The sequence below is a fragment of the Erithacus rubecula genome (assembly GCF_903797595.1).
Source record: "Erithacus rubecula genome assembly, chromosome: 4".
Lineage (NCBI taxonomy): Eukaryota > Metazoa > Chordata > Aves > Passeriformes > Muscicapidae > Erithacus > Erithacus rubecula.
In genome coordinates this window covers 21,800,623-21,818,132 of record NC_136686.1, presented here as the reverse complement: position 1 = coordinate 21,818,132, position 17,510 = coordinate 21,800,623, and the positions used below count along the sequence as shown (strand labels likewise).

At 37.2% G+C, this 17,510-nt stretch overlaps 1 protein-coding gene across 5 annotated transcripts in view; it reads right to left on the bottom strand.

The window, feature by feature from the left end:
* The window catches only part of SYT1 (synaptotagmin 1), a 333,925-nt gene that overhangs the window by 55,558 nt on the left and 260,857 nt on the right, over positions 1-17,510 (bottom strand). For all 5 annotated transcript variants that reach the window (XM_079303847.1, XM_079303846.1, XM_079303850.1 and 2 more), the window contains 2 exons: positions 16,448-16,615; positions 12,939-13,106 (listed from right to left, as the gene is read on the bottom strand). In XM_079303847.1, the coding sequence (XP_079159973.1) occupies positions 12,939-13,106; positions 16,448-16,615 (336 nt within the window). The remainder of the gene's footprint in view (positions 1-12,938; positions 13,107-16,447; positions 16,616-17,510) is intronic.

Here is a 17,510-nt window from a genome sequence, read left to right as displayed (position 1 = left end):
ACAAAGCTTTTTAATGCCAGCACTATTTACTACTTACCTTTGCTTAAAAGGAACAGACCTATCAGGATCTTTCACTGGAAGAAAAAAAAATAAAAATACTACTTCTTTTTCCTTCCTTCTCCCCAGCCCCCTCTGAACAGCACTCCTTGAAACAAATTGATGACATTCTCTTTCCTCTTCTTGCAATATATATAAAAAACAAGTGGATTGCATTTCTTTTAACTGCCATAATTATGTAATATTCCCCAACACAATGGTAAATTTGGTCGGAAAGAGATTTGGGCAATAAATTTGAACCGGCCAATGTTATCAAAAAGTTAACAAACTAGGTTTTGTCAGCTTCCTTCTTTTAGTCTACTAATTACATTTTTAACTATTTAGAGAGAGTACTTCAATTACTGCTTCCTAAAAACAGAGAAAATTGAAAGAGAAAACACTGTTATTATTAGCAGAAAATGGCACTTCATAGTCATCAGTTTAAAAGCATCACAACCAGATGCCTTTTGCAAAATGAGAAATGCTGTGGCTGAAGGCAGCTGAAATCAAAGATTAGCCAAACCACACTCCTTGATTTCCAGACAAGAGACCATGATACCAAACATACCAAGTTCTTAATTAAAGAAGAATAACATGAATTTCTTAAATAAAAAGGGAAGAATGAATGAAAAGAATAATATATGGCTGAACACCATGGCCTGATTTTCTGTAACTCTTTGCCTACCCACAAATGCTTGCAGCTGGTTGCTCTGCTTTAATGATTGCACGTCCCTCTGTTTTGCCACTTGGCTTCTCCTCAGCTCCTGCCTGATCATATTTCTAAATGTCACTCATGTCTATGCAGGCCAGTGCACAAAACAAAATTAATTTAACTGAATGGCACACTAATATTATTACTTTTGACAGCATGGAAAACTTATTAACTACAGTATGTCACAAGGCTAGTCTTCTAGCGAGTAGTTTAAGTAGAACATTGAAAGGAAATGTAATACATTTGAAAGATTTTTATTCTTGGCTTATCAGACATTGTGAGAAGTCAAATCACAAAGATAAAGCTTTTCTGTAATTATTAGAATATTATATCTGCACTGCAGTCACTCTACATAAAGTCATTGTTCTCCTGTGATGGGGCAATAAGAAGCCACACTACAGTTTCCTTGCTTGATTTGAAATTTCCTGTAGTGAGTATGAGCATCTTAATTCTTGGTTAATGTTGTGTTTGCTACCAAGTGTGTCTTTAGTTTCCAAAGGTGATTAAATTAAAAACTTTAGACTATTAACTGGAATTACAACATACATCCAAAAATATATAGGATCAGTAGACAGTAAAGAACTGCAATTAAGAATCAAAATAATTAACAATTTCTTACTTGTAAGATGTATGACTGCATGCGGTACTGTATGAAAAATCTGGCACAAACAGAGTCCTTGCTACAACAACCACACATTATTGATTATCCCAAGACAGAACAAGCCAATTTGAACAAACCAGTCAAAGTGGCAATGATTGGTATGATGAAATGACTAATTATCTATGGCTGCTGAGAACTACTGCTGAAACTTATCAGCACCAGGGAAATGGTATCAGGGAAAATCAGTGCCTCCATTACTAAAGTCATACAGTCTTATGTTTCTATTTGTTCTAAAAAACAAAATCAAACATAAAGAGAAATTCAGTGGAATTAGTGAACCACCTTCACAGGCAGCCATCCTCCTCCCTTTCCTGAAACTTCAATAAACTACTAAGACAATAAGACCTGCTACTAAGAGATTAAATAAATGTTGACTGATGCCTTTTCTCTCCCCTCATGCTCGCTGCAGTGCCAGTTCAGCTTTCAGGTTCCTCCATAATATCCCCTAGCACCACCTCCAGCTCCCTTTCACAACTCCCATCACAGACCTCACACAACAGAGCACCTTCTCTGAAATCTTCTGAATTAGCAATTAGGAAAGGAGCAATACATACTGGCATTGTTTTAAAACTTGCTGGCTACCTAGGGGCAGGCCAAACAGAACATATCATGACCTGCCACATGCTCAAAGGTTTTGCTGAACATGGAGGATCCTCTGAATCTGAGGCTCCATCTTCATTAAGACACTGCATTCCTGTATACTCACAAAATTTTTCTTACCTCACTCTCCAACTTCCAGGGCAGCTGGAAACACAGTTTTGTACCAAAACCAGCTGGTGTCTTTAATTTTCACACAAGGACAACTTAGGCACACAGAAAAGCAAGGACTCCCACTGCACTGCAGCAGTGACCTGAAAAAGAACTGCACACCAAGGCCCAGCACAGCAAGATGAGAACTAACTGGATTTGCTAATGGGAAAACCACAGACAGTTGATCTAAGTAGACAGCTGATAGATGAAGACTTACAGCAAGACAGTTCTCCACCTGTAATTTATCAATTTGAAGATTTTCTTTATGTAAAATTTCACCCAAGCCAATGTAATCTTTTTTTTCCATTCACTAATTTTGTGTTACAAGCACACATAGGACAAGAAGTCTCTCTCTGTATCACTGTTTTTCATTTGGAAAGTTCTCTCACATTGTCCTCTTCTATCGAATTTTGTACTGAAGGTTTTTTCCACAGCATCAGAACTGCCTAAACATGAGGTGGAGTAAAGGATATGCAGCTGGAGAAGAGGCAAGCTGAAAAGCTCAGAAAAGCTCTTGTTCTAGTGCTACCTAGTTTGAGGGAAGTCAGAAATATGGAAAATACTCTCTCAGATAATTTCAGTATTTTTGTCTTTGGTTCCACTTGAACTGAAGAACTGATATGTGTCTCTTACTACAATGTCTTTCATTATATGTCTTAAGTTCAGCACGTTAAATATTTGTGTTCAGTTTAAGAATGAGGTTCTTCAAACTAACTCTACATATTCAAATTTATTGACTTACCTTTACCATGCTTATATCCACTTCTTAAACTAAGCATTCAAACATTTCTTTTTATGAAGCTACTGAAAGATATCCAACAGTTGGATAAATACATAGTGGCAAACTCCTCTTTTGTTACTGTACTTGTCCTGACTATTTCACTTTGAAAAAGTCTTTTAACACATTCTTTAGGAAGACAAGGCAGCTCATCAAAGGTCATCGTAGCAATCAGAACCACACACTTGACTGTATTAATCTCTTCAGTAATAAGAAAGAGTTCATTGCAGTTACCTAAAAATCTAGGAAAGAAGATTTCACTTACGATAAGATCTCTGGCTCAAAGATGTTCCTTTTTAATAAATCTTAGACCACAAGGGAAATAAGGCTGAAAAAATGCTAGTGTTTTACTTGTATTACTCAAAAAAGGCCAAATAGGATGAAGGTGGTATCTATCAGTCATTTGTCTTATATCAAACCCAGATGAAAGAAAAGAAGTATTCATAAGATTTTGTAATAATGTTGATTTAAAGGATATAAAACACTATGAATACTTAGACACATTGTTTTATGAAAAAAAAATGGTCTTTTCAACTAAAATCAGATTCCCTATTTGGTAATATTGGAAATTTGCTTGATGAAGGAAGAATGCACATTTTTTCTTTTTCTGTTCAAGGTCCACTGCTGTTTATATAGTTGGAGAAGACATTTTGATGACAAAGGAGGCAGGTGATATAAAAACTATCATAACAGTGAATAGTAATGCAACAGGTTGGTCAGAAAAAAAGTGCTTAATCAATTACCTGCAGCCACAAAGAGGACATTTTCATACAGCCAAAAGCAACTTTTTCTACATTCTAAGACAAAGAACTCAAGACTTTTTATAAGTATCTTCTGAATCAGGGAAGGTATCTTACAAGGCAATACCTCCTGCTGAGGATTCAGGGTCATAAGCTACAGACCATGAACTGCTAGTGTAATGCTGTGCAAAACAATCAACAGATGTGATCAGAAGAGGCTGGTGACTTGGTCTGCCTGGCAAAGAAGTAAAGTACACTGCACACAGTTCTTGTGTACATAAATTTTTTTTTAGATGCTGAAAACTACAAAGAAGGTAAAAAGTCACGACTTTGACTGGAAAAATAAAAATCTGATTTTGAAAAACATAAAAGATTAATTTCTGCAGCTTTCTGGAAAGAGGATTGGACGTGACTTGATTACAGTGAATAAGTGCTGTAGAGAAGAGCAAGCATCATGTATTAAATTGCTTGAATCTACTGAAGAAGGGCATAACAAGAATCAGCAAGATTCAGAGTAGAATCCAGTAACATCCAAGTAACAAAGGACACATTTTTAAGAGAGACAGAGTAATGCTAAAGCTATAAAAGGATGTGTTATTTTCCTCATTTACTTATGTCTTAAAATCAGAAACTTTCAAAATCTTTGGTCTTAAAGACCCTCTTTAAGAGTTTTCCAGTGGAGGTGCAAAGCTGCCTATAACAAACATTGCTGAGGGCTGAGAATCAGACAGCTTCTCTCTCCTTGCTCCAAAACCAAGCAAATTCTAACTTTCAATCTTGTAAGGAGGTTTCCTTGTGCCACCTTCTTCCCAACTTGGCACTGGGTGAACACTATTAGCTCCAGGATGTTGCCTGTTTCCCAGACTCCTAATTACAGGAGATTCTTTGAAATGTTCCTTGAAGACCCAGGAGTCCTTCAGATTTAGGGCAAATAACACCACTTAATTTAGAGAAGTGTCTAAATGAATTGCTAGGAACTAGCACTGTTTCTAAACAAAACAAAGATTTTTTGAAATGGCAGACTTTTTTCAGACAGAAAATTTTAATGTTAGCTAATATAAATGACCCACATGTCATAGAAAACTTGTCTGCTCTAAAGCATTACAGAAAATTAATGTTTGTCCTGCTAATTAACGTGCAAATCTGAGTGAATAAAACCACTTTCAGCATAATCCACTCCTAATCTGGACTGGGCATTAACAGACAGGGGATGTCAGCTGCAGACCTCAGGGCATTCCCACAAAAATTAGCTGCTGCCAGTTTTGAAACCGAGGCTTCATCAACAAGAGGTCTTTCTGTTAATTTTCACAGTTACTGAAGATGATATGGAAAAACAGAGGTAAAAAACCTGAATTACAGACAGCCAGAAATAATTTAAGTAGCATCTAATACTAAGCATCTGATGGGAAGCTCAGGTGCAGCCTGCCTGTTGCCAGCCATAGCACTGAGAAGCTGCAGTGCCATGTTCTACACCAGTGCATCAAAAGCAAGCTGTAAAACCCACATAATGGTGATGGTACAGGGAATGACTTAAGTCAGAATTTATGGCAAGCTTTGGCTCAGAAGAAGAGGTTTGAACTCGAGGTCAGCCACAAGAGGAGAAAGGCACAGAGAAGGGTTCTCAAATTGATTTGCCTTTATCAGTGTTGGTGGACATTGCAGTACCTCTAATTCCACTCGGCTGTAGGCAAACACATGTGGCTGACCAAGCAGCCATAACAGCACTTTTAACTTCCTCACTGCTATTAGGAAACTTCTACCTCTGACATTATTTCTGTACTTGTGATTGCAGACATAATTGTCAAGGTAACCATCTTGACCACCATGCCACTGGATTCAGTTTCAGGTACATGTCTTACTCTAGCCTTAGGTCAGCAAGAAGCACATACACAACATATCTGGATCCAAAAAGAGACTGGAAATGGATTTCATCTGTGCACTGATGATGGCAGCACTAAGTGAGTTGTGTTCTGCTCTAGTAAGACAGCAGTAATTCTGTTGCAGTAATTCTGTTGCAGTGATCATACTTCAGCCCTCTACACAAAAAAATCATACTCTGAAAAGTCTAATGGAAGGGACAAAACAACTGCAGTACTCCTCCATCCCTTTATAGTGAGTGAACCAGCCAGGCAGCCCCTAAGTGCTTCTCTAGTTATGAGGGTACCAATTACAAATTAAGCTGCAAAAGGCCACAGAAAAGGAAGAGGAGAGAAGTACAGGTGCACTAAACCCACCCTCCTGCATTACTGTAACACACTAACAACAAATCAGCCACTGTGAACGATTTCTTTGGCCTTTGGTAGAAGGCTGATTTATATAATACAATGGAACAGGAAACTGTAGGACTGAGTTATCTCTGTCTGTCATCCATTTAGCATAGAAATAAGATCTGGTATCCTTCCTAAATTCATGTACTCTATCTCTCGAAAAAGTAGCATAAACTAAATAAAAATCTAATGCTGCTGAACTGAAAATACAGTCTTATGTTCTGGATTCTAATTGTGATTAGGGCATTTTGTGCTGATTCCTGTCACAGGTACAATGCAAAGTGCTTCAAATACCAGTTTAAGCTCATTGTTGAACTAAAAGGAAACACAACAGGCTCTGAAAAGAGGTTAAATGGTTACTATGGTAATCTCTGACATGGTTTAAATCAGTGTTTAAAAGGTGACAGGGGGAAAAAATAAAGAAAATGGCTAATCCCTTTTTTCTTGGACTACTATTCCTAAACCTTTGTCTCCCCTTTTCAAAAATACATCTTTCTCGGATGTTTTTGGAAGCCAAAATCTTCTAGTTCTACATGGAGTGGGCACAACAAAGCAAAGAGATTGGAGTAGCATACAACTCCTCCTCAATCTTCTAGTGAAAATGCTGTTGTCATCTTTGTGAGACCTGCTCTTCCCTTGAGACTGTAAAAATGCTGCTCTCTGTTCTGAAGGTCCTTCTAATGACACTGTATTTTGATACAGCCATTTTACAGCTTCCTTTAGCTCCTGATTCTGGTTTATAATAGCAATCAGATAACAATTTTTGTCACTGTTGGTTTTGAAATGTAGGGGAGAAAGGCAAATAAGGTATTAGCCTGGACTACCATGAAGCTTCTGCCTTAGAATCCCAGTGAGGCCATTTCTGCCTCTGGATTATGCATTCACTGATGCTAGTAGTCAGAAAAATAAGTAAGTATATAAAAGTACAGCTGGAGAACAGTGCTGAACAATTCCAGATATAGCACATTCTGTGGCCCTTTCACACTCATCAACTGGTCCTACAGATCCATTTGCAATCTCTCCCAGAGTACAGAGCTTTATACCTGGGAGTACTCCACAATTAAATCTGTATTTCCCGGTATTCCTTCTGCAGTTTCCATTCAAAATATCTCTTCATACTCTAGCTTCAGATAAATTTGATTCCTCTCAGCAGCTTCCTCAAAACTCTATAAAAACTAGAACACTGCTTTCCAATTGTGACTGTATGTGGCTGTGTATGGGAACTTTAAAATACCTTATGCTTGAGCAATAAAACCCCACACAGTAATATTAATATGAGGAGGCTGGGAATTGCTCACTATTCCTTCCTTCAGCCTTGTAATTTTCTACAAGGCTCTTAGCAATATACTTTGTCTGAAACAAATACTATTTTGTGTTTATGGGTCATTAGATGCTTAGCACCAAGTGTAGGATCTACTATTCCAGCACAGTTTAACCTCAAGATGCCCTCACACACATGGAAGGAAAATGGTAATAAGAGTATTTTTGGCAAATAAGCAACACATGTTTTTCTGATCTTAGAATGAATACTGTCCAGGAACAGAAAGGCTCCAGAAGAGACTGAATTTAACACTATCACCGAGCTTCTCCTTCTTTTATACTGTCCTCTTTATTTGAATTTGCTATCTGTAAAGCCAGACAGTTTGAGATGAATCAAGACAAGTTCCCTTTTGATTTCAAGTAAGCCAATTACATTCTTTTTATTATAACATAAGAATGTCTCTGACCTCCCAAGGCATCTCTTCCAGAGAGTGAGTTGAGAAAGAGAATACTCAACAAAGGTATATAGTGGGATTGTCAGCACTTTGAGTATGAAAGGTGAGAAAAGAAATGCATAATTCTAATGAACCGAAAATTGTACCCTTACAGCTCTACCTGAATCATGTTTTACCTTAAAATCCTGTTAGCATTCTTCAATATCAAGATGAAAAGCAGCTAATTAACTGCTGAAGAATTTTAAAGTAGACTTGCTTATTCTCAAACTTCAGAACCTCTGTTTTGTTCCCTGTCTCAGTAGGAAATTCAGTTATTTGGCAGGACAGATGCTGCATTTACAATGTTGAACAAACATACAACAATCTCTGTTTATTGCATAACCTCTTCACAAAACTTGAAAATTAAAACCTCCTTAGATTTAACATTTTAAAACTTTAATTGGGTGTAAGAAGAAGTGAATTTGAAAAGATGTAAACATCATGAAGAAAACATAGTGTTCCAATATAACACACAGCTAAATAAAGGAAACTCCACATTTTAAAATTTGTCTGACTCTCTGACAGCATCTCCATAGGGATAATGATACCTTCTTTTGCAAAGCACTGTGCTATCTGCAAAGCTGTAAAGGAACTTAGTGTTTTACCAGCGATGGGAAAGGCTATTAGATCATCTGCTCACTGCTCATGTATGTATAACAGAAAATAACAGTGATTTGCTGCTGTAATTTGACAGTGACTTTTGTAAAAATGTTCTTTCCTCTTACGTCTCTGCAAGTTTCAGTTCCAGAGAGTCAATAAGCTGGGTGGCTGACTAACTTTGTCACAGTCTCTAACTTTTATGAAGTACACCAAGGTATTAAATACATGTGTTTCAGGCCCATTTTTCCACCTCCCACCTTCACCTTTTACTCTTGGATAAGGAAGGAAAAAAAAATCCTCATGTACAGCACGGTCAAGGTTCACAGAACTGCTCTTTCACTCCCCAGCAGAACTCCTGCCTCTCACCCCTTTCCAAGGCAGCACTGTGCATCTCTCCCACTTGGGGCTGTGCATCACGCAGAAGTGACGCCCGTGTTTTCCAGCAGCCTTCCCACTTGGAAGCCTTGTACAAAATCCACCCATCATCACCCATGTATGAGCATGCACCCATCATGTAACTTAACCTTGCTGGATGCCTGATCAGATAATGCATAGTCTCATGATGGCAGCTGTGAAAGAGCTGCAGAACCCTTGGTGGTGGATATTGTCAGGTCAACAAAGATCCTTCTCCTCACAATATAATGCTCTGCTTCTCCATTGCTTTCAAGTGAAAGAATTGTTTCTGCTCTTCCTTATATTCCCTAAAATTTATTGGCATGTTTGCCACAACTGGTTTTCAATTTAAGTGCCAATATAACAAAATGTCTGGAGGGAAATCAGCTGAAGTATTCAGAAGATGACTCTCAGTATGATTCACACCGCTGTGAGCAAAGAAGAGGTCTGTCTGGCCTTCTGTACTGGAGTGATAACAGATATTGGATGCAGTGTGTACTCAGATAAAGTTAATAGCAATGACATCTGGTAGATGACAGAGAGGAGCAAACTCCTGTGATCTGCTTTTTAACACTCTGTGCCCAAACCATTATATGTCAAACTTGGTAGAAGTGAATAACCTTTCAATATCTACCACTCCTCCCTCCCACACTCTCAGTCAAATGAGACTGAAGGACTGCTAGACACAAGGACAGCACATCTGAAAGAGCCAAGGAAAAAGGATTCAGGTGTGCAGCTCATTAGTGTGGCCTCCTCAATATTTAGCAGTCATTGCACATTCCCAAAGCCCTCTCACAGTCATAACAAATGCTCACACAAAGGCCTGCTCCTTCAAAGTACTTCACCAACATAAATATATTAATAAGACCTTTCCCAGAAGAGAATGCAATGTCAGAGAGATGCCATTCAAATGGCTAGGCTGTGAGAGACAGAGCTTACATTATTTCATTAAACCTTCATCCTCTGTCTTCAATTTTAAGACCATTTAGAAAAAAGGACAAAATGTACATTGGAGCTTTATGAGCAAAAAGAAGAGCAACTGCTTGTAAAATTGTTTTGCCCCCTATGATTGAAGTGGTAATTAAACTGTAATTCTGTGATGTGCATCAACTGAATTTGACATAAACTAAAACCGAGATTTTTATATTCACTTTGACTGAAGCCACCTATATAGTTCTTTTAAAGTGACTGGTGACAACTGCCACTGATTCACTTTGGTACACATCTTGTCTAGGGGTCATAACTAAAACATTAAACTTTTGCAACTTATACTTAATTTCAAACGTACTTAGAATTATAATTAGCACTAGGTTGCTGAGAACTGACAAACTTGCCTAAGTGCTGTTAGAGCAAGAAAGGAAATAAAGCCTGTCATTCTTCAAATATTGCAAATCTCATGCAGATTTGCTTTTCAAGGACAAATTCATTACACAATTATAACGTGTAATAGTCAGCAAAAGATATTTTGTTAGCCATAGGATTAGATTTGTCATAAATTTTTGGATGAAGTCTAGTTGCTCATGTTTTAATTTGTTATTTTATTAAGTCAAATCACCATTTCACGTTCATGATCACTACCAAGAGACAAACATGTCTACTGCTACACACCTTATATAGGTAAATCGTGTTAGCCTTCATACCCACGGTGCTGTCTTTGCTAATTCTGAAATCTGGATGATTCTTGGTTGCAGCTGTACCTGTCATGAATTCTGCAACATCTGCTGGGTCAGATGACAATCCCTTTATGCAGATACAATCTCTCCTGTCCCTGCTTACTACCACTTAAAATACACTGGAATTTGCTTGGAATCTTTGCTGTGGAGCAGGGACTGTAACTTGAATCAAATACAGAATATGAATGCTGTTTCATGTGAAACAGAAATCCCAAACTGCTAACAGATGCATCTCTCCTGGTTCTTGGTAGAGATTCCTCTTCCAAACTGGGTTAAACAATTATTTGAATCTGGCTCAAAATATATAGGACAGAAGTAGAGGTTCCATAATGGAGAAGAAATAAGTTTGGACTAAATACACTTGGTTATGGAGTAAGTGGTTTTTGTAGGACCACTTTTTATTTGTATAGTGAGCTTATGAGCTGTTATGAACTAGCAACACACAGTATATAGAGAACTAAGATTAAACTGTTTCCATATACCCCAAGTTATGATACTTTTTCCATATGATTGGATACCTTGCATGCTTGAGCATCGAGATGCAACAATAAAACATGAGATCTCCTGTAGTATGAAAAAATACTTAAGGACTTGATATAAGCATAGTTTTTCATGATGTTTTCACATAATCATATTGCCTATCTCCTTATAAATAAAATGGCCATGTTTCAGTGGGAACTTCCAAAAGGTTCCATCAAAAAAGTATAAAAATAACAGTGGCTTTCCTCATAAACAGTACCTGAAATTTGAAGAAAGGTGAGGGCAGCCTAGATTTCATCTCTCCAGCAAACTATTCAAAGCTCTTGTAATACTCTTTTAATATCCAAATACTTCCAGAATTATTTATTTTAATTACCTCCTGGCATTTCAGTAAGCAGTATTTTCCAAGTCAGAATGCATTTCTGGAAGTAGCTCACACACTCCATATCTGTCTCAAGCAGTCTTAGTCAGATTGTATTAGCAGGGTATGAATTTTATGAAAGCAACCAAGTGACTGCCTCAGGTCTTACTGTGGATGTTAGCTAGAACTCTTAAATAGCAACTTCCTGTGCAATAAGGCAGATGAAACCCCACACTAATCTGTAATATTATCTGTAAGATGCACATAGGGATTTCATTGGCCATGTTCTAAAAGCTTAAAGTTATACTACAAAGACATAGTGACAATTCCTTTTTGCATAGTGTTTGGCTTATTTTATGTGTTTTGAAACAGAAAAGCATGAAACACCAAAATCACACAAATAGTAATGTAATAAAAGACTACTGTTACTTAATAAAATTTGGAAGGATTGATACACTCCAATTTTACATTTTCAGCTTTCTAGTATGCTGAGCGTTTAAAAGAGCAGGGCCCTTGAACTACAAACTTCCTTTATTTATTTTTTTCATCTTCATATTTAACTCCAAGAGTGGAAGAAAAATGCCCCATATAGCAGGTCATTGATGTCATCTGCAGAAAGAGAGCCCTGCAAATATTGCCACCATGAAACAATGCCATGCAGAACAGTCTCAATGTGGCAGTGGCTTTCAAATCAATAAGCAGTTGGAAAAAGCCATCTGAAAATACAGTCTGTAAAACAAACACTCAAAAAGGAAGACTGAAATCTACCACTTTTTAAAACCTGAGAAGGCTGCATGGCTCTGCATTTGCTGCTGTTTTCACCACATTTATTCTAAATCAATACTCAGGTTTTCATCACTTGTGAGAAGGAAAGATTTCATTCAGAGATTGTCCCTTTAATTACAGAAACTAAGACTTGAATCCAAAGCACTTTATTAGCTGAATTAGATGATGAGAAACTCAGACTCACAATTACTTCTCCTCCCACCAGAGAATTATAGCATGCTATGCACTCTGAGTGGGCAAGTACTGTCTATCAACCAAAAGGAAAAAGAATGTAAAAATGAGCACAAAATTGTCTTACAATAAGCAAAAAGTTGGATGCATAAGTATGAATAATCTCATAGGATGCATTGGTGATGAAATATTGCCAAGATGTGTCTTGTGTACATGTAGCACTATAACTAATAAATAAATAATCCAAGGGATGTTGACAATAAGAGGAAAATAAAATAGGTGATAGGTATTTGAGTAAGATGCCATTCCAAGGTGTTTGTAAAATTCGTAATTCTAATCAAAGGATTGCATAGCAGTTCAAGAAACTGTAAATTATTCCAATGAAACCCTACCTTTATCATTATGCACAATGTTTTGAGATGCAAACCCTGAGAACCATCAAGAAACCTAAATGCACACCATTTATAATGCAAATGCAAATTCTACATGTCCAAAATGCACCAATTCAAGAAAATGTCAAACTCATGAAAACATTTTTAATATGTTGCATAAAGTATCAAAAAGATTGATTTAATTAGCAGAGGAGAATGCTGCATTCAGTGAGTATTGGAAAAGATGCTTATCAAAAATTTACCAGGCTAAGTAATTCTGAGAAATGCTGATAACAGAAGGGCTCTGTCTCAGCAAAAAAAAAAAAAAAAAATTGCTAGTTTGTCTGTTTCTCTAGGTGAGAATTTAAGTGCTCTGGGAAGAATGAAAAGTCTGATTTTTCTTACCTCTTCTTTTTCTGCACTTTGCAAGTCCCTCCACTCCTCAGTGACATGACCAAAGTCCACTGTGTTCATTGCAACTTTATATTCCCCAATGATATCATGTTTGGAGAAACGATCAAAGTCATAAACTGCCATCACTAAAGTTTTTCCACCCAGCTCAGAGTATGGCACCTGCAAAGACAAGAAAATGACAAACTCTACATCATGAGACAATAAAGATTGGTCCACTACAATGCAAATCTATTTCTTTAGTTTATCAGTTGTCATCTCAGGTAAATTGAACTGCAGAGAAAATTATGAGGTGTATTTGTTTCAGAGTTACCAGATGCAGTATTTCTTTAGACAAGACTCTGGCACTCAATAGAACAATGTGGCAGCTCACTCATCACTCCTGGGTTTTTCTCATTCTACTTCAAATCATTTTGTGGGTGATGAAACTGAAACAAGAAGCCAAATTACTTGCACTGAAGACACATGAACTTTTCACACAATGGTGTTTTTTCCTCAATAAATCACCTGTCATCACTCAGAGATAGCTAGCTCCTAGACTGATGAAAAAACCAGAACTGGCTAACTACAGAAGACACAAAGTAATTAGACACTGGATAGGACTCTTACAATACCAATTACTTACCAAGGCATATTTTCCAGCAGTACACCTTTCACATGTTAGACACTAAGGTGCTTTTTAAGTCACAATGTCTAACTAGAAATTGTGATGGCAGAAGGCAAGTTCTGACTAATTTTCCAGCTGCTCTCAAATGGTTCAGACAGATGCTGTGGGTTGGATGTTTATAAGTCACATTTTTAATATTCGGATGGAGACATGCAGTTCAGGTAAGCTACACCTGAGTGCTGTCTGAAAAATCTGATTTAGGAATTGTTTGGATTTATGTGAACACTTGGTTTATAAGTCACATTTTTAATATTCGAATGGAGACATGCAGTTCAGGTAAGCTACACCTGAGTGCTGTCTGAAAAGGTCTGATTTAGGAATTCTTTTGGATTTATGTGAACACTTGGTCAATCTGAATATATTCTGCAAGTACAAATGGTTTCCATGGGATTCAGTAAATACTTCTTTATTAATCAGAAAGTGAGAGTGTGGCATTACCATTGGCCTTGTTAACTTCTATGTTCTTGTCTATTTAAACCCCATGACTGCTGTCTTTCATCTGTTTGGCTTCCACCTCTTATTAAAATACTTATGAATAAGTAGTAATTTGCCCTTTACATAACATCTTGTATAACATTTAAAATAAGCTTATCAATTTGAGAGCCAGATCTAGCTTCTATTATTGAGTCAAATAGTTTCAGTGGTATATGGTTATGTATCTTAGTACATACTACAGAAAAATCTGTTTTTCATTCTGTAAATTAGCTTCTAAAAGACAAGAAAGGGCAAATGTATGCAAAATGAAAAATTCTAAACAATGTCAGTTTTATTTTTACACAGTCTTGAAAACAGGAGAAGAAAAATCTTCTCAAGTTTATTTCTCTGTTTACAATACCACTTAATGGTCACTTGGAATACAAAGACTACATTCATCATTATTTACTTTTCTGTACTTGACCTCAGTAAAGCTCATTTTAGCTATCTCCCTTTCTAAATGCTTCCTTTATTTACTACTCCTAATGTAGCCTCAGCCTCCAGCTTTGTTCTGGACTCTCAAGGATGGCCTCAGCTCTTGTGAAGGGCTGCTCCCTCTCCCTGCTTTCTGCTCAGACATCATCAGCCTCTTGACTTAAGTGAGTGAGACCTTGGTAAAAGGACACACACACACACACATATATGGAGTATACAGGAGTGTTTTTCTGGCACAGATGTGTCACTCCTCTGGACATGAGCCCTGTTCCCACTTTGGATCTGAGCCAGGCTGGTGCAGTGCAGCCAGGATTCCTCAGTTCCTTTTGGCACTGCAGTGTGGGTATACAATTCATACACTGCAGTCTGACAAACACTTGCACCCTGGAACAGCACCATGGATGTCTGAGAAAAAGAAATTAAAAAGGGAAGGCCTCAGGTTGAGGGCTCAAGCTGCAACAGAGCAGAAACACAAGTCAGATCACTCCCATGAGCTGTATTTTGGGAGGAGGGCAGGCAGCTGTGAGAAGGGAACAGCATGGGGCTGGGTTGCCTGGTGGGCAGCCCTGGCAGAGAGATGGGAAGGACGCCAGCAGAAGCTGTGCGCCACTGAAGTGGGTCACAGGAGCAAAGCTCTGCACAAGTCAACGAGATACTGTCAACAGTTCCACTGAAGTTGTTGTTATAGCTGCAGTTCCAGTTAAATGGTCACTGCAGTCCTGAGAACAATGACAGTACTTGGCATGCTCTGCTGGTTTTCTCTCAAGTAAAGACCACAGACCACAGGGGATGATCAGTTACCATATTGAGACACACCTCAACACTCTGTCAGGTCTGGCATGGAAAACAAACTATTTTCTGGAGCATAAAATTTAAATGCTAAAGATGTGACTTACAACAAGTGGACATTATAGTCCAGAAGTGGCTGATCTGATTTATAACTTGTGTCTCCATCTTAGATGACAGCATTATTTGTTCTTTGCTTTTGTGATCTGCATGGGAATATGCAATTTAGAACCCTGTTTTCTTTTAAATACTCTCTTAGGAAAGCTCGAGAAAGAAATAACTCCCCACAAAAGATTGCTTTTATGAACATCTTCAAGGAAAAAATAAGCTTATATATGCAGTAGTAGTTGTGGCCTACAGGGAGTTCTTTCTCATTGAATGATTTCATAGCCTGAGTCTTTCACTGTTCCTGTTTTCAATCTGTAGCTGTCATTATAAGATTGGGCACAAAGAGAAAGGCCTGAAGTAACAGTAGAGGAATGTATATAAGGAGAAGCCCTGTGAAACATGCTGTACAGTATTCCTTTATTCTATTTAACTGGGGTTTGAATTCAGCTACTGTTTTAGAAAAACACTATTAATAGATACTATTGGAACAATGTAAATACTGCAATGCAAGGCTTACCTACATTTATTTTATTCATGTTTTATTAAACCTGAGACACGATTTCTTTTCATACATAAAGTAGCATGGCAAAGAACTGCTGTGACAGTCTAACAAGAGTAATCTGCCATATCGTCCTTCACCCATTTGCTTCCCCTGAGTTCTAATTTATATTTCAGGAAATGTTATCCTGAATTTCATAAATCAAACTACAATGATATTTAAAGAATATGTTGGTCTAGTGAAATTTGCATGACATTTGTCACATTCTCTCTGTTTTCTGAATTTCTTGTACATTTTACCCAGCCATAAAATATGGATCAGATTGTCATCTATAAGGATAATCAAAGTGCCTAAAATCAAACTTTACCTTTTAATCTGACTCTGTATTATTGCAAGATTGAGTATCAAGGCTTTCTACAACATGAAAAAACATTTTGCTGCAGTTATCAATCAAGTAAGACATCTCAATTCATAGCCTAGCATGAGATACAAAATGGTTAAATTAAAAAGTATCAATAATTATCAAAGAACTACCTTGAATGTAAATTGCTCATTGAAAACAGGGTTAAGGGTCTTTCTGTGGACTTTTGTTTCATATTTCTTCTTCTTATCAGGCAGCAGGAAGACTTTCACATAGGGATCAGATGTACCACCCATATCTAATGCAGGCAGCTCAGCTGCTTGAATAATTCCAACCAGAAGCTGGAAAGAGAGAAAAACAGCAGAATGAAATTTCAAACAGATATTTATAAAAACACTGTAACAGAGGAATGCATATGCAGACTCTATTTCTGGTCTAGGAGAAACTATACTTCCCTTGCTTCTCCCCCCTTAAGGAAGGCAAATGAAGCAACACTATTGACTTTAGAAAACCAATTATGGCAGATGCAGACTGTACAAAGGCTGTTTTAAAGCAGAAAAGAGGTTTTCAAAGGGCAGCTGATTACAGCTAAATACAGACTTCATCCTTTTAAAGACTGCAATCAAATAACTTTCAATTGCTCTCTCTTCTTGTGCATTATTATTCTATGCTGGGCACCATGAATAGAAATCACATTATTAAACAATCAAGAATGTCTAATTTTGACTACAAAATTTGTATTCTAAACTCCCAACATGTAACCTTCCCCCAACCAAATGCAAAAGGTGATAAAATCCAATGCGAATCCTCAGGCAGAGCTTTATTGAAAACAAATTTAACTTGCAGTCTTCCTTATATTTAGGCTCTCTTGCTATGTATATGAATGGGCTCAGGCAGTAAACTAAGGACAGTATTTTCAAAAATATCTCATGAAAACAAACCTTTGGTAACTAAGTCCTAATAACAATTTTTAATCTCATTGCAAACAAGAAAAATTAGATTTTTAAATCTCTTGCATGCTTCAAAGATAAGACTGAAACACATATAAAACTAGTTAATGTTTTGTCTTTTCTTAATGTGTTGTAAATGATTATGGTATGTCATGTTATGTCATCTTATGCTATGTAATCTAGACACCCAGACTGTCTGAGGCCTCAGCAGCATAATGGAGCTGAGAAAAAGAAAATACTTCCAATCTTTTTTCATAGATAGAAAACTAAAGCAAACATTGAAGTG